General features: G+C 40.9%; 1 protein-coding gene across 9 annotated transcripts in view; it reads left to right on the top strand.

Moving 5' to 3' along the window:
• Positions 1-23,776, top strand: part of LOC115533109 (MORC family CW-type zinc finger protein 3) — a 113,556-nt gene that overhangs the window by 21,406 nt on the left and 68,374 nt on the right. Inside the window, exons 1-18 of one of the 9 annotated variants that reach the window (XM_030343372.1) lie at positions 510-637; positions 1,048-1,067; positions 1,379-1,451; positions 4,932-5,058; positions 5,182-5,396; positions 5,836-5,986; positions 8,433-8,541; positions 8,945-9,073; positions 9,520-9,639; positions 12,167-12,267; positions 12,554-12,670; positions 12,905-13,033; positions 13,377-13,451; positions 13,639-13,684; positions 13,965-14,010; positions 14,135-14,177; positions 15,761-16,574; positions 16,805-18,259. The exons of 2 other annotated variants lie outside the window; for them this stretch is intronic. In XM_030343372.1, the coding sequence (XP_030199232.1) occupies positions 5,009-5,058; positions 5,182-5,396; positions 5,836-5,986; positions 8,433-8,541; positions 8,945-9,073; positions 9,520-9,639; positions 12,167-12,267; positions 12,554-12,670; positions 12,905-13,033; positions 13,377-13,451; positions 13,639-13,684; positions 13,965-14,010; positions 14,135-14,177; positions 15,761-16,574; positions 16,805-16,870 (2,211 nt within the window). In that variant the 5' untranslated portion in view covers positions 510-637; positions 1,048-1,067; positions 1,379-1,451; positions 4,932-5,008 and the 3' untranslated portion in view covers positions 16,871-18,259. Of the gene's footprint in view, positions 1-490; positions 638-1,047; positions 1,068-1,378; positions 1,452-4,806; positions 4,832-4,931; positions 5,059-5,181; positions 5,397-5,835; positions 5,987-8,432; positions 8,542-8,944; positions 9,074-9,519; positions 9,640-12,166; positions 12,268-12,553; positions 12,671-12,904; positions 13,034-13,376; positions 13,452-13,638; positions 13,685-13,964; positions 14,011-14,134; positions 14,178-15,760; positions 16,575-16,804; positions 18,260-23,776 lie in introns of those variants that run through there. 6 more of the 9 variants (XM_030343367.1, XM_030343368.1, XM_030343374.1 and 3 more) reach the window with 6 other exon arrangements.

The following is a 23,776-nucleotide window of genomic DNA, read 5'->3' as shown; positions in this document are numbered from 1 at the left end:
CAATACCATCCAACTGTTGGGGAAGACTTTGTTTACTTTTAATTAGGAAATAATTGTTTATTTGAATGATTCGTTGTTCTGAAAACTATTTTATAAATTATTATTGCGCAATGGAGAAGAATACAAATCTGCAATAGTTCAATGACTTAATTCGGGTTTTGCTATTGTTTTAATATGACTTATGGGTTATGGCTATAAGCATGTCCATAATGTATTATAAAATAAATATATTCACACAAAAATTAACATCTAATTTTTTCTTCTGTGTAATAAATTATCTTTATGAATATGAAATATGACGAGCAGATGGCTGTTAGGTAAGTTACTATTTTCAATATGCCTCTTAACCATGCATGTACAGGTTCAACTGATTTCCTCTTGAACTACTGCCTAGATGGGCTGTCAAACTTAAGACCAATAGCGCCATCTATTGGTAGATGATAAGTAAAGCCGAGTAATGATATAGACAAGACATATCATTACATCTTCCATTACCCTTCATGCCGTGTTGGGGGTTTGGGTGTGGGTTTCTTTGAACTTGTTCTCTTTAGTTGAGTTCCGAACTTCCGCACTCGAGCTTCGGGTTCGCGGGAACATGGCAGCTGCACAGACGGAACACGAGGTCCCAAAGAGTATGGTAAGGTTAACATATAATCATTATCGATTGGTAGAATTATGCCAATACTAATCTTAACAAAATCACAGGAGAGAAATCTATCGATCACCGCAGAAATGAATAGAAAGCGGGACGTTACGGACGCAGCCGTATTCTGTAATTAGAAATGAGTGCCGCTGAATGAATTATTTTTACGTATTTGAATCTGTCAAAAACCAAAGCTAGCTGTCAATCACGTGCTATGAGTTACTATTAGTTACAGAATTAACTATATAGCTAACCCAATTTCTACCTAAGAGAGCTGCTGATGGAACAATATTGATTAAATCACAATGAAGAGTACACAAGGGTAGATGAATGGCGTGAAATCTAAAGAGAAATGCATACGTTTAATCATCTAATTTAAAGCAATCGATCTTATGTTTTAACAGATTTTTGGAGGTCATTAAAGGTATGATATCTAATGTTTGGCGCTAGGGGTTTCATTTGAAGGAATGGGGATCATGGGAGTTGTCTTCCCCACAGTTCTATTTGAAAATCGATTTGACCCTAGCAGAAATCATGTTCACGCCTTAGTGAATCCATTAAAGTTGTATTCACGTTTATTGATGTTATGTAATTTCCTTCTAAGGAAATATCCCCCAAGTAACAAGTTAACTTGCTAACTATAAGATGAGTTGACTACGCAAAACAATTACAAAAATCACCAGAACATTTACAAAAATGTATAGTTTGTAATCCTGATGGGTGTTCCTATTTCAGCTTTGTCCAAAGTTTCTCCACGCCAACTCTACCAGCCACACCGGGCCCTTCAGTGCTATTGCTGAACTCATAGGTGAGTCCTCCTTTAACTTTGTTTATGTGGCAGCATAATTCAGTTTGAGTTTCTGGTTTGTAGAAGTAGGGCTGCACAATATATATTATTTTGGTATCGAAATACCGATACACATTTGCGATATTCGTATCGCTGGAGGTGCAATATTAAATAATAAAGAAATAAAACCTTGTACGGTTATCTTTTTCCAGACTAATCTACAAGTCTGTCAGAATTATTAATTATTTTGGAATACGATAGCGCCGAAAGACAAAATATCGCAATATGATTTTTTTCAAATAACATGCATGATGCAGCCCTATGTCGATTGTAGAAGTGTGCTTTAAGTCACCTAGGACCGGATATTCACTTGACATCTTCACAATGCAGAGAATTTCTTTAAAAAAATTTATCCAGCACAGATCTAGGTGGACACGCCCACTAGTGATGTCATATGGGGCCGATTTTTCAAAACCTTTAGAACGGCTAATCACACTCACACCCAGACTGGGGTGGACTGGGAGAAAAATTCAGCCCTGGCATTTTCTGTCCAGACCAGCCCACTACATTATTAGCACTAGGGGTGGGACGAGACGAACGGGAAGAACCCTGTATATCCGAATAATAGTACCGTTTTTTGTTTTTCAAGTTTGTGTCTCTTGTGCTGCTGACACAGGTTTGAAACCCGAACAGGAAGTTAACAGACAACCTGTGGTTGCTGCATCTCCACCCCCACTATCTACTACAAAACCCTTGTTAAATATCACACATGATCCAACGCTAAATCCTCTCTTGCAGTTTTTAGTCTGTGACTGTGAAAATCGTTTGGTGTAAGCCCAGCATTAGTTAAAACCAGACTCGGACAATAATAACAATCTCCTGACAAATAATCTAAATAGAAACATATTACAGACAGTAGCAGCATTAGAGCTGAAACTAATTTGTTTTAACGGTGACTCAGTCATTATGAAACCATAAAAAGAGAATTGATTTTTTTTCTATAATACTTCTCATATTCACATACATGAATATGAGAATGCATATATATTCAGACCTGTAATTCGTGTCTTAGACTTTTTCCACACAGCTATAGATAAAAAAAATTAAATTCTCTATTTATAGTTATATTTAGGGCAATATATATATTGCCCTACTTCCTCGTCCGCATCCAGCCAGCTACACTCACCAAATTCATGACCTGCAAGAAACAGCAAACAGAACTGGTACTCAGTATCTGTGTACTGACAAGTATATGTAGCCTTTGTGTTTTCGTGACACTTGTAGTGAACAAATGTATCTGTCATGAAGGATGACTTAAGTCTCAAAAGAGCCTAAGGCTTACCTGCATAACTGTTGATTTAACTTAAAGATATGCAAATGTTTGAAATTAAAATCATCAATGTGAAAATCTTCAACCAGGAAATAATCAAACCTTTTGTTTCAATCTGAGACAAAGCGCGCTCTCTCTCTCTCTCTCTCTCTCTCTCTCTCTCTCTCTCTCTCTCTCTCTCTCTCTCTCTCTCTCTCTCTCTCTCTCTCTCTCTCTCTCTCTCTCTCTCTCTCTAGGAGATGATGGTAGCAGAGAATATAAAGAGACATTTATGAATCACCAATTGTCATTTTATCACACATATAGTATGTTTCTTCACATAAACCTTTAAACCTACACATATTGCATTCCTCTCGAAATAGTCATCACCTCAGTAAACAATAACTGAATTGAAAGATTACAATAAATTCAATGGCAAATATTGCAAATTAAACTAATTATTTCCAATAGGTTTACTTGTATTTTGTGCTAAAATTCAAAGTGTCACATCTGTATTTACAATACAGCTTGATTCTGCATCTCTATTTAAAGCTCATTAGTCCATGTCAATGTTTACTGTTGCTATGGCAAGACTGCTAACGTTAGCAGCTAGCTTAGCCAAATCATCTGAACAATAATAACCCATAATATCACAATTCGGCATATTTAAACAAAATCAACCACAACTACCAACAGTCACAGCCCTTCAACTCTGTATGTTGTCACAAGTATGCAGTTAATTAAGTCACATCACATTCAATGTAAAAACGTTTTCTACTTTGTTTTGGACATGTCTCAAAATGTAGCCTAGCTAGCCCCAGGCTAACGTTACTTAGCATATATGCCTCCACTCGCTCGTCTCCCGGCGCAGCAGCACCTGCTGGGGTGTTGACCCCGCACCAAATAGGTCTGTCAATTTTGAACATTTAACTTCCATCTCCAGAGGCTTAAGTCGCAGTTTTTCAGCGCCACCCGGGCGTTTTCAGCTCCGCCCCGGCTCCCGCGACTCCGGCCCATGTCATGAGGTCCCGCCCACCCTGGTTTCTGTTGTGATTGACAGCACTGTCAGGGCTCTCTGAGCCAGTCAGCCCATGATTGATTGACAATGACAAACATAGACCAATAATATGCGTCGATGCTGGCAACACACTGCTAGCCCTCTGTAGCCCATTGGCCGGCCCAATTGGAGGGAATTTAGAGAGAGAGGAAAAAAGAAAACATAGCGGTCCGGACCGGTGTAAGTGCCATATCAATCAGACACCATTACAACCTTCAAGTCACAACTCAAAACTCACCTGTTCAAACTCGCACACAACGTCTAACTGATCACTGTTTTGATTGTTTTTGTTTTATTTCTTTCTTATTGCTTATGTCTTGTTTTTTTTTTAAAATAATGTATGATGACTATATGCTCTGTAAGGTGACCTTGGGTGTCTTGAAAGGCGCCTCTAAATTAAATGTATTATTATTATTATTATATTGGCTCGGCTACCAGATCGGCTCGGGGTCCGTCGTCTGCTGATTACGTCACACAATACGCTATCTACAGCAATAAGGTCTTTTATGGCTTAAATTAAAGAGCCTGTAATGATCTTTCATTTTGAACATAGACCATTCCCAACCTATCTGTATGGATAGTTTTCTTCTAAAAACAAAACATCCCTCGGAATCATCTTGGCTGTTAAGATAAGCCGTCCGTGTTGCCAGATTGGGAACATTTTCAGCCTGATTTGGCTACTTTGAATCACGTTAGGCTGAAAAAACGGGACATATGCCCAATCTGGCAACACAAATCGAAACTAGACAGACCTACTCGCACTCACACATGTGCTCGCTGTGGTTGCTATGATGACAGCCAGAGCTACAGCACAAAACAGCCAATCACAACTGTCCCTTAGCAGCCAATCACAATGTAGCCTACGCCCATTCAAGCGTACAGCCAATGATATTGTGTAACGTAATCAGCAGACGACGGACCCCGAGCCGATCTGGTAGCCGAGCCAATATGGTACTTACACCGGCCCACATTGGGTCAAGGGCCCACCGGGACGATGCCCGGTATGCCAGATGGCCAGTCCACCCTGACCCAGTGGTATAATATCTTCACCTAATTACAATATAGCAGCCGTTTTATGTTTGTATAGAGATTGATTTGAAGCGTTTTTTAATATTGTCCCTAATCCTTCCTGTAGACAACGCATACAACACTGATGCCAAACAGATATGGATCGATAAGACCCAGATCAAAGACATAGAATGTCTAACATTCATGGACAACGGAAACGGACTCAACTATGAGTTGATGCATGGGATGCTCAGGTGATTATTTACAATATTGATGATTATTTATAATATCAAATAATCAGGGAATTGAGTTATTCATGAGTTTAGTGGTAAAGGCATTAACATATTTTCACTTTTCCCTTACAATTTTGGATACAGCGACAAAAAAGTTGTGAACGACAAACATCCCACTGGAATTGATGGCAACGTTTTCAAGTCTGGCTCAATGCATCTGGGCAAGGATGCCATCGTTTTATCCAAATCAAAGAATGACCTGTGCGTTGGCATGCTGTCACAGACTTACCTGGAGAGGACTGGAGCCGAGGAGATCAATGTCCCCATCATAAGCATTAAGAAACTGGAAGCAAAACACTATATCCTTTTAAGCATGTCAAATGGGTCTACACTGTGTTCCTGGTCATTGCTCTCGTGTGTTTTGGATCACTCTTATCATGAAGTAAATTACAGTGGAAATGTTAATTAAGCCATATTTAGTTCTATGGCTAGGGCTGTCTAGGGGATTTTAGTTTGTTTTAGTTTAGATAAAATTGTGGGAGGGGTGGGTTTAAGGCAAAATCGTATTTTTGGTTCCATATACTGCATATATAATATCCTCGGGCCCCAGTATAGACAAAGCTAAAGAAGTATCTGAACCTAACCTTGCAGTGGCTCTCCAACATAATATTGTTAAACTTGGATCTAGTTTTCCTGCTATGACACCAGATGTTAAGGGGGTATTCTCAGTCCAAGGAGAGGAGAATATCGGTTACATCTGTCAAGCCTAGTAAGAACTTCCTTGACCCGAGTGACTACTCAGTGTGATGGAGGAGCACCTGGCCAGTCTGACGGACATACTGGAACACTCACCCTTCAACACTGAGGAAGAGCTGCTCACTGAGCTCCGAGCTATCGAGTCATCCTGCTCCAGCACCGGGACCCGGATCATCATCTGGAACCTCCGCAGGTCTGGGTTCATCCCCATGGTTACCAGGCTTATCTGAAGGACCAATTTGTATTATTGCTTTAAGCCAACAGAACACTGCCGTGCCAGGACATTAAACAGTCTATGGTCGGGACGGCCACAAAATAATGTTTTAGAATGTTTGAGGCTAAAATAGACCTATTGAGTCCTGTAATTCAAAGAGAGGCAAATACACAAATTGATGAATGGTGCAGCGCAAATGACTTAGTTGACGCCGATTCTGTGTGATTTTATTCACGCAAACACTTTGCTTGTCGTGACAGCCCATCACAGCAACACTAAGGAGAAAGTGTTGCACATAAAATCGATAAAATATAATGCAATTTATAATGCCATGGGTAAAAGCTGTGTGCGTCTCAGATGATATTTTGAACACATAGACGAAGGTGTTGGGTTCTCCGACGTCTCTGGTACTTCCGACCGATTTTTAATGCAAACATTAATATTTTTAATAATGCACCAGGTTAGAGGGTTCATTGTACAATATACAGCATTCGTTCTATGATCATCTATTTCATATCCAAGCAAAATTGGTATTGCAACTGAAATATCCCTAACCGAATCGATATTGAATCAAATCAAAATAAAATCTAATCTTGACCTTGTGAATCGTAATCAAATCATTTCAGGAAATCAGTGGCGATACGTAGCCCTACTCGGTAAGATAGGCTGAATTAATACTGGTTAGTATGAGTCTTTTAACTATTCAAGGGTCCCTTGACATCGGTAGGAACCCTCAAGGTTTTGTTTTTTCAAATTCGGCCACATCTCAAAACTAGACGAGCAAAAGTTGATTAAATTTGCAGCCTTGAAAAACATGTACAATTAGTAAGGGTGCAAAGAATAGAAAGTCCAACAGGCTGGCATTTCTCACTAGGAAAGTGCAAAATGAATGATACTTTGTAGCCATGCAGCATTCTTCATGATTGTAGAGTACAGTGTCAGCCGATATAGATGTGGAGTGTACACAAAACCAGTAGCCTGGCTATTGCCAGACCAAGCTCCATCGTAGATTGAGCTTGGTCTGGGGAAGCTGCTGTCATTTTCTTCAGCACAAGAGGCGTGATAAATGGGCCTAGTTCAAATGACTCTGTACGCAATTGGCTGCTTGCCATTGCTTCCCTGTCGTCATTGTGTTAAACCAGCCAATAGCCCCCCAGGGGGAAAAGCCAGCTTGGTGATTGGCTCCCGCAAAAGCGTATCGGAAGCAGAATTGTATGGCTCTTCTCCAGCCCCAGGGGGCATCAGGGGTCTTACTTTTTTGCAGTGCTTGTCGGGGCCGTGTCAAAAGAGGTTCTAGTCCAAGTCAAGGCCGAGTCCAAATGAATGAGAAAAAGATCCTCTCCGAGACCACTTAGTTCACCGTTTATGCATTTTGTTTGATGCTAGAGACACAGTATATCTTCTATTTTAAGATTATCATTTTGCAGTATCAATTTTAATGTGCAGTGTAACCACACTGTAGGATCAAATTAGGTCATATTGTTTACTTTAAGCATAGCCTTTTCACTTAAAAGTCACATAAAGCTGAAGCAAATGAGAACAAAGAGCAGCATGGATCATGCACTGCGCGCAGAGCGTGCGGACGCGGAGGAGTGTCGTGGCAGGCATACGATTGGTTACCAGGCGCCGATGTCAATGCCCGTTCTATTTCAAATTAATTAAACCAATGCCCTTTTTCTGAACAAGCTTGCTTAATCAATGATGGTTACTGGGGCTCCCTGAACTACCATTTGTCTTGCGGTGTCCTGAAGGCTGTTAAAGGCTTTGCTTCTTCTGCCAAGGGACCTACCAATACCCTTTGCATAAATCAAGTGTGGTGATGAACTTGGCCGGGCCTACCGTTTCGATGAGGTCAACTAGCCTGGGCATTGGATAATGAACCAACGAACTCTGAGCATTTATCCTCTGAAAAACAATGCAGAATCGGATGCTGCCATCTTTCTTCATAAGCAAGACGATTGGGTTGCTCCACTCACTCGTAGATGGATTGATGACTTGGTACATCCCAATTAGGGTTAACCAGGCAAACCTTTGCATGTTTAACCAGTGAGGTGGATCATGTAGCCTCCTCACAACTTTCTCGCTGCAACCCATTTGGTCAGATTGTGGTTGTGGTTTTGAATTAATGCAGTGACCACAACGCTGGCAAATTTCCACAAACAAACTGTTTGAGCACTGGTGCCCTACAGTGGTAGAGCACCAGTGCTCTACCACTGTAGAGCACTGGTACTCTACAGTGGCAGAGCACCAGTGCTACCGACTGATTTAAACCACATCCCTGGTATAAATCCAGATTGTTTTGTTAATGTCTAATGTTGATGCATATTTTTACGAGACTATATGAACACTATTGCAAAGACATTTAACCTTGGTTCATGTATTTGCATCTGCAATCTTTATTTATTTATTCATATTTTCATTATAGGACATCTTCAGGGAAGCCAGCGATTGATTTCATCACGGACCGCTACGATATCCGTATTCCCTGTGATGACTTGGACTCTTCAGACCCTGATAGTAAATACTCGCTGCGTGTAAGTAGTAGGGACCTCAGCTGGCCGCATGGTACACATAAACACCCTTTAGCTCTGGGGGAAGAACCACATACCGAATACAGAGCTGACGTTCATAATGCAACATTAATTAATGAAGATATTAAGATGACTGTATTTGTGAGACCACAGTTAAACCCTTTGGTTTAATTTTGTTAATGTAAATGATAACATTTGTGTGTGCATTGTAAAATGCTATGCACTAAAGCACTTTGTAAATACTGAATGAATAAAACCTATTTACAGATGAAGACAATTATTATATTTATGATGCCTAACAAGCGACTAGATCAAACTTATTTGTTTATTTGCTGCTGTATAAGTAATATGCATACTTGTATCTATGAAAGGTTGTATTGAGTTTTTGTATCTATTTTAAACGTAGGCATACTGCAGCGTCCTCTACATGAAGCCTCGTATGCAGATCAACATTCGAGGACAGAAGGTGAAGACTCAGCTCATCTCTAAGAGCCTGGCCCACATCGCAAAAAAAATCTACACGCCTGCTTGTGTCGTATCCTTTATGTCCATAAACGTTCAAGGTTCTTCTTGCAGAAGAAGAAATCTTTAAAAGTGGTCTTACTTGATTCATTCTTCGCATTTAACCCAGGATCAGTGGGCTGCCAGACAGTGTAGCGTCTGGGAACCAACTCCAGTTTTAACACTGACTTGCCTCGGTTATAGGAAGGCCAGGAGCTAGTGTTGTGAGGTTATGTGTTACGGAGTGGGGGAAACCAGAGCAGCCCGGTTAAACAGTGGAAACCCTCCTGATGGAACCCAGGACCGTCTGGCTGTGAGGTTCCAGTGCTATCCACTGAGCCACCGTATCACCCAACATTACAACATGCATCAGAGAATCAGACTCCTCACACCAGTCTTCTGTGTGTTTGGGCGTGGGTTATTTATGCATGTAATGCATCAGATTTCCTGGTCCAAATTGTTCCTTAGGTCCCGTTCTAGAAAAAAAGAATCCCCATCACCTTTGGGTACAACACGAAGAGCAAGGAGCATTATGGCCTCATGATGTACCACAAGAACCGACTCATCAAGGCCTATCATCGTGTCGGCTGTCAAAAAGACGTGAGTGTGTGCTTGTTTGCAGTAATTAGTTTGGTTGAAAAGCAAACCACACTATTGTTATTATGTGCCTTTCTATTTTATTTTTCTTCCTCTCTATTTTTCCTAATTATCTACTCTAAAAGTTTTTGAGGTATAGATACCTGGGATTCACAGTGTACCTCACGAAGCGATACGCGATACATGGCCCTTGATACCGATAATATTGCGATGCAGCGATTCTGCAATAATCAATATATTGTTAGACAATCCTATAACGATGCATCACGATATTTGTCTAACGATGAATACAAAATGACTGTGAAAGGGTAAAATGCTGGATTTCTGTCTTTTTACTCACGGTCCAAACTGAGTTTTCCAGTTACTCGTCTTCGGTTAGTTAAAGGGGACATATCATACCTCCCAATGTGAGTGTGATTAGCCATTACAAACCGGTTTGAAAATGTGCAGAATTGTGACATCACAGGTGGCGTGTCCACCTAGATGTGTGCTGGATAGATCAGTCTACCAGCCTACCCAGTGGACTGTAGCAAACGTTGCTCATCTAACCGTCACACATCCAGGTGGACACGCCCACCTGTGATGTCAAAATGCTGCACATTTTGAAAACGGCTTGTAATGGCTAATCACACTCACACCAGGTGGTATGTAATGTCCCCTTTAACTTCCGTTCAAGATTCCTTCAATATGTGTGGAGCGCAATCTCGTGGAGCAGGGAATCTGTTTAGAGCGCCTTATTTTATTCGTGAAAATATTGATTTCCTGTCTAACTCTTCAGGAATAAAGAATGATAATAAATAATAATAAATTCTTTGCACGAAGAAGGGCAACAATATACTTATGTATATTTTGTCCCAGTCCTTCTAAATACCAGACCCCTACCAAAATGTCGGGCATATATGAGTGCAGTGCTACTTTTAAACACCAAACAATGCAGGACTTTTATTTTTTTAATAAAAACTTTATCTTCAACCATTCCGAAGTTGAACAACTCAGAGCAGTTTAAGTGTGTACATGCATGTGTCCGCAGGTCTCCAAAAAGTAAAGGACCTATTCGGCGACAGGGGGCGCCAAAACTAGCAGTGAAACAAGAACGATCAGCCCCATTGTTCTATCAACCACAAGTCTGCTTCTAAGCAGCCCAGGGACTTGAAACATGGCAAACGGTGGCATTAGCATCCGTTTGGCGTCAGCATGCTCATGGAATATTGTCAGCAGGAGTTGGCATGCAACCACATGCATTTTCTTCAGAAAATTCACGTGCGGCGACATGTCTTGTTTAATATGCGCCTTTCAAGTGGGTACTACGAAAACCGTACTAGGAACCCTATTGTAATCTTTAGCATTATTTTCATTGATTTTTTTTTTCCTTTTTTTCCCCTTTTTCGGCCTTATCTCAAAAACTACATAGTCAAAAGTTATGAGTTAGGGATAACAAGGATAGACCAGAATGAACTAAAGGCGGCGCTAAAACAAGCCTTCGAAGTGCAACATACTCAACAAACTGCCATTTCCACGAGGAAAGTGCAATATGCTAGCCTGGGTCGCCCCGCCCATTCTGCCTACGATTTGAGTTCGCTCTGCACAAGGGTCTGGAGAAGAGCAATACATTTCTTTCTGCTTCAGATCCGTTTTTGCGGGAGCCAATCACCAAGCTGGCTTTTCCCCTTGGCGCGCCATTGGCTGGTTTAACACAATGACGACAGGCAAGCGACGGCAAGCAGCCAATCGCGTACAGTCATTTGAACTAGGCCCGTTGATCACGCCTCTTGTGCTGAAGAAAATGACAGCAGCTTCCCCAGACCAACGTGCAATCTACGATTGATCTTGGTCTGGCAATAGCCAGTCTAGACACCATTCATCAGGATGAACAACTTTCCGAGTCTGGTCAGATCATTAAGACTTTGCATGGCTACAACTTGACCAAACATCACACTCCAACACATTTAGTGTCGGATATGGTAAAAGCTTCAAACTCGGCAGACATGTACCAGGTGACTGTTGGACTATATGGTGGGAAATGCATACCAATAAGGCTATAAACGGCAGAGATATACATTTTAAAGAGAAATATAAGAATATCTCAGAATGAATTAGAGCTGTTTTAAGAATATTAAACAGCTCTAACATTGCATCGAAAACACGTAGGCTCGTCGTAGTCCATTGTATACCCACGCCAAATTTCAAGTCTATGTGTGAAAATAAATGGATGTATTTAGCCCCGCCCTAGACTATTGTGATTTGTTTGAAGAAATAAAAACAGGCCAGCCCAGTTTCCCCCCGGATAGACGGCTCTAAATAGCGTGGTTCCAGACAATTCTACTTGCTGTAGTTTGTTCTGGCTTTGCGAGACTAAACCTCAACCAACCATTATTTGAGACAAGGCATGACATCAAATTATGTTAACCATCATGTATTCATTATTCCACCACCATACTCGTATATTGTGGTTGCTTGCAACTATATTTATTCCTATTATTCATTCTTTGGTGTTTGTGTTGGTAAACATTGGTATATGTGCTCCTAACAGGCTAGCAACAAGCAAGGCATCGGAGTCATTGGTGTGATTGAATGTAATTTTCTGGAACCGACTCACAACAAACAGGACTTTGACAACACCGATAAGTACAGGTAAGGCCTGTAGAATGGGGATGATCATCAATTATGATTTCACAGTCATGAATTCATTTGTGACATTTATCATCGGCATTTAGCAGCCATTTTTCCACAAAGCAATAAGCTGTGAAATCAGTGGTCTGTATGAGCTGGAAGAGGTTAGAATCTGGCTCAAGAGTGCCTACATGTAGACTGTTGATATTGGTGTGTGAGGCCAGAACCTCGGGTCAACCGGCCTAACCACTAACGCTGTCCCTCTTATCAAGACACAAGTCTGACATTTTCTTTGTTTGTTTTACAGGAGAACCATCAGAAATGTTGCAACCAGGTTAGAAGAATACGATAATGAAATTCGGTGTAAGAGAAAGCACAGCAACCGCAGCAACCGCAGCAACAACGTACCCATTGAGGAGGAAGAGTAAGTCCTGATAAGATCGCTTATCGTCATCATACGGTCCAAGTTGCCTGTTTGATCTTCAATGGCTGCAGCTAGATGTATCTCATTTGACCTGTTTGAACTGCATTCATTCACTGATGCCTCATACTGTGATTGTTGTGGTTTGGTCAAGCTAAGCATCCTTATGCTGTCTACTGTCCCTGGACGCTCTTATGAGGACGTTGTTGAGTGGTTCTGTGTACCAATGTTCTACAGAAAACGCCCGGATCAGAAGTGGGTCCAGTGTGATAAGTGTCAGAAGTGGCGGAGGATGCCGGATGGAATTAACCCGGATAAACTTCCTGAAGAGTGGTTCTGCTACATTAACCCCGACCCTCAGTTCAGGTCAGAGAGCTGCAAGGTTCTGGGTTTGATCCCCGATGTCGACACACTGCATGTAGGCTGATTTGACCAAGAGGTCTTTGGGCATCAAGATGCCTTAATGCCAATCTAAACTAATTAACTGTAAGTCGCCCTGGATAAAAGCATCTACTGAAATACTAGATGAGCATAGATGGGACATCTATGTGGCTTTCTTGAATTGAATCCATATGCATCTATAACCAATAAATGCAAGTCAACTGTTGCACGTTTCATTTAATTTGGGAATCAACAATTTGCTCGAGGGGACACAATCATCAGTATAAAAAATGTATATAGTTATACATTCATATCTCCCGTCATTCAGGCGCTGTGTGATGATGGAAGAGCAAGAGGACCCTGATTCAGAGCAGCCCGCAAACCCGGAGACCTATAAGATACAGTAGGCTCCATTTTTAACATTACTTCTTCACTTAGCCTGGTAAACAATCTCAACATTTGTGTTTTTTGTCAAAAAAAATCAAAGGTGATTGTTATGTCACCTGTATGTGGTATTTCAGTCACATACTGAAAACTGGACATTAACTGACCTTGCTGTTTCTGACAATTGAATTGTTTATGTTTTACAGGGAGAAGGACAAAAAGAAACACGAAAAGATAAAAGAATTCAAAAAGGTTAATAAAACGTCTTCAGATATAAATCATATTATACTGTAGGTACTATTGTTTTTACAATAACTGATAATTCAAATATTGATTATATTTTTACCATTATCATAATAGTGATGATGAGAGCGTTGAGACAAACAGTGCGTGGTGTGCATGGAGACGTTTCTAGTTCTACCTGACTTCTACAGATATAAATTATAACTCATGTAGTTAATAACATGTTGAATTAAATCAAGTGTAATTAGTCCTAATAATACTAATACAAACTTTTGATCATGACAACAAGACCTCCACCCTGAAAAAAACACGGACACCAAAAGAGGGCGCTTCTGGTAAAATTTATTTTGGTATTATCTGGGTGTTGCATACTTTATTTTTAACTCTGTTTTCTTCACCTTCTGTTCTTAGTTTTGTTTGCGAGTTGGTTTAATATTTAATTTGTAATTTTTTCTCTAGCATCTGGTGTGTCCACCAGCAGCAGTCATCCAGCAGTGTTGGGGTAATTACTCAAAAAAAGTAATTTGTTACTTATTACTATTTACTTCTGTAAATTGTAATGAGATTACTTTACTAGTTACTGCATTTAAAAAGTAACTTCACTACTTATTATTTTACTTTTCCCGTTTCTTAATTTACTGTGTAGATGAATTGACAAACATCATAGCTCTATCATCACCTTGTGTTATTCAATACAAAATGGCATATATAACCATAGGAAATAAATCCACAACCAAATCCATCCGTCTCGGAGGTCCGAGCGACATGCACAAACACGCCCCTTTTCCTCGGACGGCGAACTCGCCATCTCGGTTGAACTCAGTGGTAACCGAGCAAAATTCCGAGACAGAATTCAAGATGGCTGCGCCCGGTGTGACTTGAAGTATGAACTGTTTTCATTGTGCTTGGACCACTTTGGTGGTTTAAATGGCAATTTAATCACTCGTATTACTGCAATACCTTACTGCGTCCGTATCTCTGCCTATGGCCTATACAGCCTACTTATTTTGGAGCGCTTGGTCCTCTGACAACAGCTTTCCCGGTGGCGTCCATGTTTTCCTCCAACGACCGAGCGAAATAATAAAACGCTTGAAGTGTGGGCGTGGCGTCAGATCCGAGATCCGAGTCGGTTCGTAGAGAATAATCGAACGCAGCATAAGCAACAAGTTTCAAAACACAGCCTTTGGGAAACATGAGAACAAAACCAGCTTGTTATTAGATTCATGGTCAATACAAATATAAAAATAAAGGTCACTTTATCCCTTAAAATTAAAACAAATGAATTTAAGCCCATAAAAAGGAAACAGAAATGCAATTAATTAAACAGAAAATTCCCGTCATCCCAAAAGCCCATAGTGATCGATTTAAGTTAAATCGATCACTATGATAGGCTAACGAGCCGAGGAGAGAACACTATGCCACACAATTATTTTATTTATTTATTATATTTTTTTTATTTTTTTATTTTCCACAATGTCTTGTTTTTTAAACGATTTATGATGACTATATGCTCTGTAAGGTGACCTTGGGTGTCTTGAAGGCGCCTCTAAATTAAATGTATTATTATTATTATTATCACGAACCTATAAAAGGTTTGCGTGGTATAGGATTTCCCCTTGTTAATTTGGTGTGTGTAGAACCGAATATCGGTTGCTATGGAAACGTGACGTCACACGTGAGTACTGCCCGAGCATCGCTGACTCCGACCGCTACGTTAGGTGGCGCTGTTGCCCTTTAAACAAGTGGTAGCAGAGCCACCGGCTATTAACCAGACTCTGCATTTAAACGCGCAGACTTAAATAGATCATAACTTTACACACAGGCAAACACGGCTTGGGTAACGCAGGAAAGCACGTTACTATAGTCTAGTAAAGTAGTGTAGTTACCGATATTTGAAATGTAATGCGTTACTTTACTTTGTTACCCATAAAGGTAATATCGTTACTGTAACGCGTTACTTTTTAACGCATTACCCCCAACACTGCATCCAGTAATAACATGTATTCTCTCCGTCAAAAACTCCCTCAAGGTATGAGTGCCTTTAACCCCCACATGTTTTTCCCTTTATTGTCTTGGAAACTCCAGACTGAAGAGGCTGCAGCCTACGACTCCACAAAACGAATCCAAAAGACCGAAGCTGGATGGTCCCAAGAGAAAGTTAGTCACAGATATGAGTCCGAGCAGCTCTACGACCCCACCAACCCCTGTCCCTCACAAGGACTTAAACATTGACGACAACCTATTGGAGGGCAGCAGTACTCCAGCACCGACAGAGCCCACCCTCCACCCGGTTGGAGTGAGGACAGAGAGTGACCCGATGGATTCCGCTTACGTGGCCTTCACCAGCCCATGGAATTCATATGTGGATGAACCTACAGTAAACTACATTATCCCCCAGATGAGGGATGAGGAGGAGATGAGGGACAAAAGCATCCAGATATGGGATGCGGATGAGGAGGATGAGGAGGAGATCTGGGACGAAATAATCGAGATATCGGATGAGGAGGAGGAGGATGAGGAGATGAGGGGCAAAAGCACCCAGATGAGGGATGAGGAGGAGGAGGAGAGGGAGGAGATGAGGGACAAAAGCACCAAGATGCAAGGACCACGAGTGAAGGATGAGGAGGAGATGAACAGCAGCACAGCGGCTAACGATGGAGCTAAAGTGATGGAGGAGGGAATGATTAGCATCATCCAGGCCCAGGAAGAGCAAGACCAGCTCATGGAGCTCCTGCAGTCTGTGTTCAATGAGAGGGACTCCTTCAAAGAGAAGGTCGGGGAGCTCCATGCACAACTAGAGTTGAAGAAGCAGTGTGCAGAGAAGCTGAGCAGAGAAAAAGAAGACTTGACACGTAGATTGGACCAAAGCAGGAACGAGTTGTGGAAACTGCACTTAAAGGTATGCTAGTTTGATTTAGTAGGCTGGTGGCTTGCCTTTTCTTAAGCTTTTCAGTGCCCAGCTTACTTCTCAGTTTCTCTGTCTACCTCTCAGTAAAATACTTAAAAGTATATATTTTTGGTGAAGAATGATTGCAGGAAGGTCTTTGAAGCCCTTTGAGAGTTTTACACAAATAACCTCAACACATTGTTAGTTGTCAGAACATAAAACACCTTGACATTCCTCATTAGGTGAAGCAGTTGGAGGAGGAGAAAGCCACCACCGCCGGGGAGCCACGAGATCATGGAAGAGTCTGAAGAAGGAGGAGTCGAAGTTTGGGGAGACTCACCAATTTCAGCAAAAACAAATGGACGTAAAAAAACGTGATCATTCACTTGTTTTATTACACTTCCTGGCTATATTTAGTAAATGGTGATATTACGATAACGGTTTGTTCTAGATATAACACAGCATGATAGATTCAATATTTCACATTTCAATAGCAGTTCGAAATTACTCAACCAATTCCTTCATGCCTCCTTTCCTGCGTTTTCGGTCTGTCTGACATACATCGGAACAGGTCCTCCGTAACAATGGTGCTACTTCACAAGACGACATTGACCCATGTTGGTCTATAATTATGGTTGCACAGGAAATGAAATGGGTTGCCAAGGAGAGCACCGATTGTACGTTATATTGGACACAGGCGTGTTTGTTGCATTCAAAGTGTAAATATTGTTAGTAACAGAGTGGGAACTTTAGTTTGAAATTATGCATTTAAAGCCAAGCTTGATTTGTGGGGACGACGAGTGGACAGGGGAGTATTCGATATGTTTCCAACATTATTGGGGATTTTGGGAGAGACTGAGGCAGGGGCCGGGCCCATTCTCTCGCAGCTGGTGCGCGATCACCTTGTTGCGCTTTCAAATGAAATCAAACGTTACTTCCCATCCTCCAAAGATCCATGGCGAACGAATGAGTGGATCCGCAACCCATTTGTCAATGTCCCGATTCACTTGTCAGTTCAGGAGGAAAATCAAATGATCGAAATAGCTAATGATGGTAGTCTTAAAAGTGTGTTTGAGCAAACCTCTCTGGCGGGTTTTTGGATCAAAACCAAAGCGGAGTATCCCGAGATATCCGTAAAAGCGCGGAAAACGTTGCTTCCGATCCCACCACGTACCTATGCGAGGCCGGGTTTTCGGCAATGACAAAATTGCGCAATCGATTGGACATTTCAAACACGCCAAGGGTGTCACTGTCTTCCATCACCCCCAGATGGAACCTTCTTGTTGCAGGGAAACAGGCACAGGGCTCCCACTGATTAAAATTAATTGTAGCCTATTCTGTGGCCTCACAAACGTCCGTTAAGTTCCCTTACTGACATTTTGTGCATGTTTATACTTGATAGATGTTACTTCAAGTTTAGTTCAATATATTTATGTTCATAGTTGTTAATTTTTCACTTGTTCAAGTTCACATTCTTTTTTAAGAGTTTGTTACCTTCACTGTTCATAAATAACTGGAACTAGTTATTTTAAATGAATGCATGCACAACAGTATATGAAAATATCAACAAATTGGCAACCTCTGGCGGGCCCGCCCCGCCGGTCTGTGAAATTTCAAACCGGTCAAACCGGTCCTTGGTGCTGAAAAGGTTGGGGACCCCTGCCCTAAATGTAAATGAATAAAGATAAGTAACATTGTGTGTTGTATCTTTCATTTGTTGTAACAGGTCAGGGATGGCAGCTGCAATGAGACGTGCTAAGCTAGCATGCCCTCCCTGACCTTTGGTCTTTGTTCATGTTTTCATTGCAACTTTATGCAATCATGTCACAAATAATGATAACACAAATATTAGTTGATGGTAAGGGTAGGCTAGGCCATTTATTTTACAATAGTTTGGTCATATTGGTTGAAATTATCTTTACATCTCGACAGCAATCAATAAATCAAATTCTCTGATAAAAAGAAATCCGGTATTTTTGGCTTTCCCAAGCCTGTGATAAAATCGTCCAATCGCCATGACCCGTAGCTTTACAGACTCAATCAACTATGCATCTATCAAGAAATGTCCTTAAAGGACACTTGGCTGCTCGATGAGAGAAGAGAGATTAGAAGAGGGAATTCAGTTGGTTGCAATCTGCAACCTCACCACTAGATGCCACTAAATCCTACACACTGCAACTTCAAAATGTTCTTCTCCTGGAGGCCATGATTACGTATATAGCTATTGTAATGTACAGGTGCTGGTCATATTATTAGAATATCATGAAAAAGTTGATTTATTTCATTAATTCCATTTAGAAAGTCAAACCTGTAGAATGTATACATTCATTCCAAACAGACTGATACATTATAAGTGTTTTTTGCCAAAAAGAAGATGATTATAGCTGACAACCAATGAAAACCCTAAATTCAACATCTCAGAAAATTAGAATATGGTGAAAAGGTCAGATATTGAAGACACCTGGTGCCACACTCTAATTAGCTAACTAACTCAAAACACCTGGAAAAGCCTTTAAATGGTCACTCGTTTTGATTCTGTATGACACACAATCATGGGGAAGACTGCTGACTTGACAACTGTCCAAAAGATGACCATTGATACTTTAAAGAAGGAGGGCAAGACACAAAAGGTCATTGCCAAAGAGGTTGGATGTTCCCAGAGCTCTGTGTCCAAGCACATTAATAGAGAGGCGAAGGGAAGAAAAAGATGTGGTAGAAAAGAGTGTACAAGCAAGAGGGATAAACGCGCCCTGGAGAGGATTGTCAAACAAAACCGATTCAAAAATGTGGGGGAGATCCACAAAGAGTGGACTGTAGCTGGAGTCAGTGCTTCAAGAAGCACCACACACCGACGTATGCAAGATATGGGCTTCAGCTGTCGCATTCCTCGTGTAAAGCCACTCTTGAATAAGAGACAACGTCAAAAGCGTCTCGCCTGGGCTCAAGACAAAAAGGACTGGACTGCTGCTGAGTGGTCCAAAGTTATGTTTTCAGATGAAAGTAAATTTTGTATCTCCTTTGGAAATCAAGGTCCCAGAGTCTGGAGGAAGACAGGAGAGGCACAGAATCCACGTTGCCTGAAGTCCAGTGTAAAATTTCCACAGTCAGTAATGGTCTGGGGTGCCATGTCATCTGCTGCTGTTGGTCCACTGTGTTTCCTGAGGTCCAGGGTCAATGCAGCAGTCTACCAGGAAGTTTTAGAACACTTTATGCTGCCTGCCGCGGACCAACTTTATGGAGGTGACGATTTCATTTTCCAACATGACTTGGCACCTGCACACAGTGCCAAATCTACCAGTACCTGGTTTAAGGACCATGGTATCCCTCTTCTTGATTGGCCTGCAAACTCACCTGACCTTAACCCCATAGAAAACCTATGGGGTATTGTGAAGCGGAAGATGCGAGATGCCAGACCCAACAATGCTGAAGAGCTGAAGGCCACTATTAAAGCAACCTGGGCTCTCATAACACCTGAGGAGTGCAACAGACTGGTCGACTCCATGCCACGCCGTATTGCTGCAGCAATTCAGGCAAAAGGAGCTGCAACTAAGTATTGATTGCCATACATGCTGAAACTTTCCATGTTAATACTTTTCAGTTGGCCCACATTTCTAAAAAATCATTTTTTGTACTAGTCGTAACTAATATTCTAATTTTCTGAGATACTGAATTTGGGATTTTCAGTAATTGTCAGTACTAATCATCCAAATTAAAAGAAATAAACATTTCAAATATATCACTCTGTGTGTAATGAATTGATATAATATGTAAGTTTCACGTTCTGAATATAATTACTGAAATAAATCAACTTTTTCATGATATTCTAATAATTTGACCAGCACCTGTATATTTATTCATGCAACAGCATACCCTATATTTTTAGACGGATACACATTTAAAAGTGGTAATGTGTAATATTTTAAAGGGGACATATTATACCACCAGGTGGGGTGTGATTAGCCTTACAAGCCGTTTCCAAAACCTGCCCCATATGACATCACTAGTGGGCGTGTCCACCTAGATCTGTGCTGGATAGATCAGTCTACCAGCCTACCCAGTTGACTGAAGTAAACGTTGCTCCTCTATCCAGCACAGATCTAGGTGGACACGCACACTAGTGAAGTCATATGCTGTTCAACACCAGACATTCTGATCTCAGTGTTTCCCCCACATTTTCTGCCTTGACTACATTGGTAGTCAAAGCGGGGCGGCTAGAAGAACATTTAGAAGGTGCACTGTGTAGGTTTTAGTGGTGAGGTTGCAGATTGCAACCAACTGAATTCCCCCTTCTCATCTCTCCAAATAACACAGGAGAAGCTATGGTGCCCTGTACTGTTCCAAATGGTCTCTGACAGCATTGAGTAGCCAAGTGTCAAGTGATGATAGATTATTCCTTGATAGATGCTTAGTTGGTAAAGCCACGGGTCATGGCGATTGGAAGGGTTTATCACAGGCTGGGGAAAGCCACAGATAACAGATTTCTTCATTATTTTGATCAGAGAATTTGATTTATTGATTGCTGTCGGTGTGTAAAGAGAATTAAAACAAATTTTACAAAATTATAGTAAAATATATGGCCTACCCTTATTATCAACTCACTCTTTGCGACATGATTGCTTAAAATTGTAATGGAAGCATGAACCAACATGTTGAACACCCTATGAAAGCCAAAGCCCGCTCCCTAATGCATCATTCAGCCTCGGGAGGTCTGCCTTGTCTGATAAAGGACCAATGGCAAAGCTTCAGGACCAATTAAGGATCACACAAACTTAAAATATTAAAGTAAAGAACGTTCTTAACATATTGTTTATTGTCATGGAGAATCAAAAAACAAAACATGATGAACCATAAAAGTGGTTCGACCTCGAAGCTTCAAATGAGTACGCTAGGGATGACTTAAAATCTTTGTCAAATGATTTGTTCTCTACCATGAGCTCGGGAGATATTTATGAACGGCACACTCACACGTATCACTGAAATTACTTGAATTCTTAAACGTTTTGATGTTGTACGAAGCAAACATCACATCATCACAGGAAACTCTTTCTTTCATCATAATTTCATTCACCACTAGGTGTCCCCATCGTTATCGGGAAACGGGGCCCAGGTGGCGTTAATGGTAAATGGTATTAAACAGAACGTTGTAATGATGGTACTTGCAAGATTGTATTAAACTGCCGTAGCGTGCATGATAAATGACATGGTTGATAAATGATTTTAAAACAGTATGAAGGTAACTGAATACATAGTCAAACAAGACAAACACACACGGGCAACATTGACGGAAGCTATGCGCCCCGTCACACACCCCTTGTCAATTTTACCATTATTCTTTGCGAAGCCAAAATGCTTCCACACTTTGGATTTCAAGTTTGCTGGTGCATTAACAATCTCGCTGCCGCTCTCTGCCATGTTTGAAATGCACCAGTAGAGGGTGAGGGAGAAAAAAAACTCTCGTGGGACTTCCTTGCAAGCTGACTAGCTGATGACAGAGGTACGGAATACCGAGCTGCACTTCACAAAATAAACGTGTAAACTAAGTCTTAAAACATTAATCATAATCGATGCATACGATTTAAAGCATTTATATCGATTATTGGTGAAGCCAAAGCGATTCATTCTATTTATTTATTTTAGCAGATCGATTTAGTTGAATCGGTAGGACTGACAATCGATTCATCGATGCATCGCATGAATCGTTACACCCCTACATCTGACCCATGAAATGTTTGTTTAATAAAGTGATCGCTATAAAATATGCATATTTTTTCTCTCTGCCTTTGACCAAGTCTCCCTTACAGCAATGTCCTGCATTACAGAACAATATTAAAAAATCACATGTAGTTACAACAAGCATTTTTGTAACTACATGTGTAACATGTAGTTACACATAAAAGCACTATCAATAAAAACACAAAATTATCAAACACGAAAGAGTAATCAAAATATTAGCAGTTTACAATATAAAAATCATTAAAAAGGTAATAAAGCTGGAATCAAGACTAACTCCTCCAGGCCGAGGTCATCCTGGAGCCTAGCCAACTACTCGTATATCATAGCTAAACGCTGTCTTTGCCAAAACCCAAAGGCACCCATGGGATCTGAAGGTCATCGTATGTTTTGACCTTGTTTTACATCTATTGACCTGGAAAGCAGTGAGGTGAGATAGGTGGGGAGTTAACCCATAACAGCTTAATAAACATAGATTCCAGTGAAAGTCGCTTCACTTTATAAAACGTACTATTTATATACTTTCTCTCTGAATGCGTAGTTGTAGTAACCAATGGTACTGCTGTGAAGTAGGACTATTGCTACGGAGGACCTGTTCCAATATCTCCTCAATGACGTTGCACTCGTAGTTCACTCTTTCAACAAGGCGTCCATTCCGTTTTTGACCTCTTCCAGACTGTTTAAAAGTGGACAAGAGACAGAGATATAATACATATTGTGTGGCGTTTTAATTAGATGCATTTATTTGATTATATTATGTGTAGATGAGAGGGAGAGAGAGACTGACCGATCCGTCTTCTGTTTACACTCCTCAGAAAGGCTGGCTTTCTCCCCCTCCAACTGCGCCACCTATTGGGGAATCACATGGTGTTCGATGTTCTAACAACTAACAAGATGTGTTGATTTTATTTGCATAAAAATTCCATCTCGGTTACTACTCAAAGGTATTCACAGTTGACAGTCAACATTTATACTCAAGACACATTTGATTATTTTCCTACCCTCAAGTATTTTGCTTTCAGGTACACTGAGAAACTGAGGACTAAGCTTGGCACTGAAAAGCTTAAAGAAAGACGAAACAGCAGCAACACACTAAATAAAAAAGGCATGCCTTTGAGTTCAGGTTCTCTATTTGCGCCGTCAGGTCCTGATTTTCTTGCATTAGGTAACTAAAGGCATCAAGTAATTGCTCTCTTCCTCTGCTGAGCTCAACGTTCTCATGAGTTGGGGCAGCAGAGTTTCTCATGTGCATTTCTGGCTCTCCTTCGTCACAATTACGCCTTGGTCTCTTCGTACCTTGAGGGGGGTTTTGTCAGAGAGGATTCACCTGTTATTAACGGATGACTGCTGCTAGTGGACACACTGCATGCTAGAGAAATATAGAAATAAATAAATAAATATTAGATGAAATATTGTACCAGCTGTTACTCATAAACTAAACAAAGAACAGAGGGTGAAAATAACAGGAGGTAAAAATATAGTAT

This window comes from Gadus morhua, chromosome 20 (genome assembly GCF_902167405.1).
Source record: "Gadus morhua chromosome 20, gadMor3.0, whole genome shotgun sequence".
Lineage (NCBI taxonomy): Eukaryota > Metazoa > Chordata > Actinopteri > Gadiformes > Gadidae > Gadus > Gadus morhua.
This window is presented reverse-complemented; position numbering and strand designations above follow the sequence as displayed.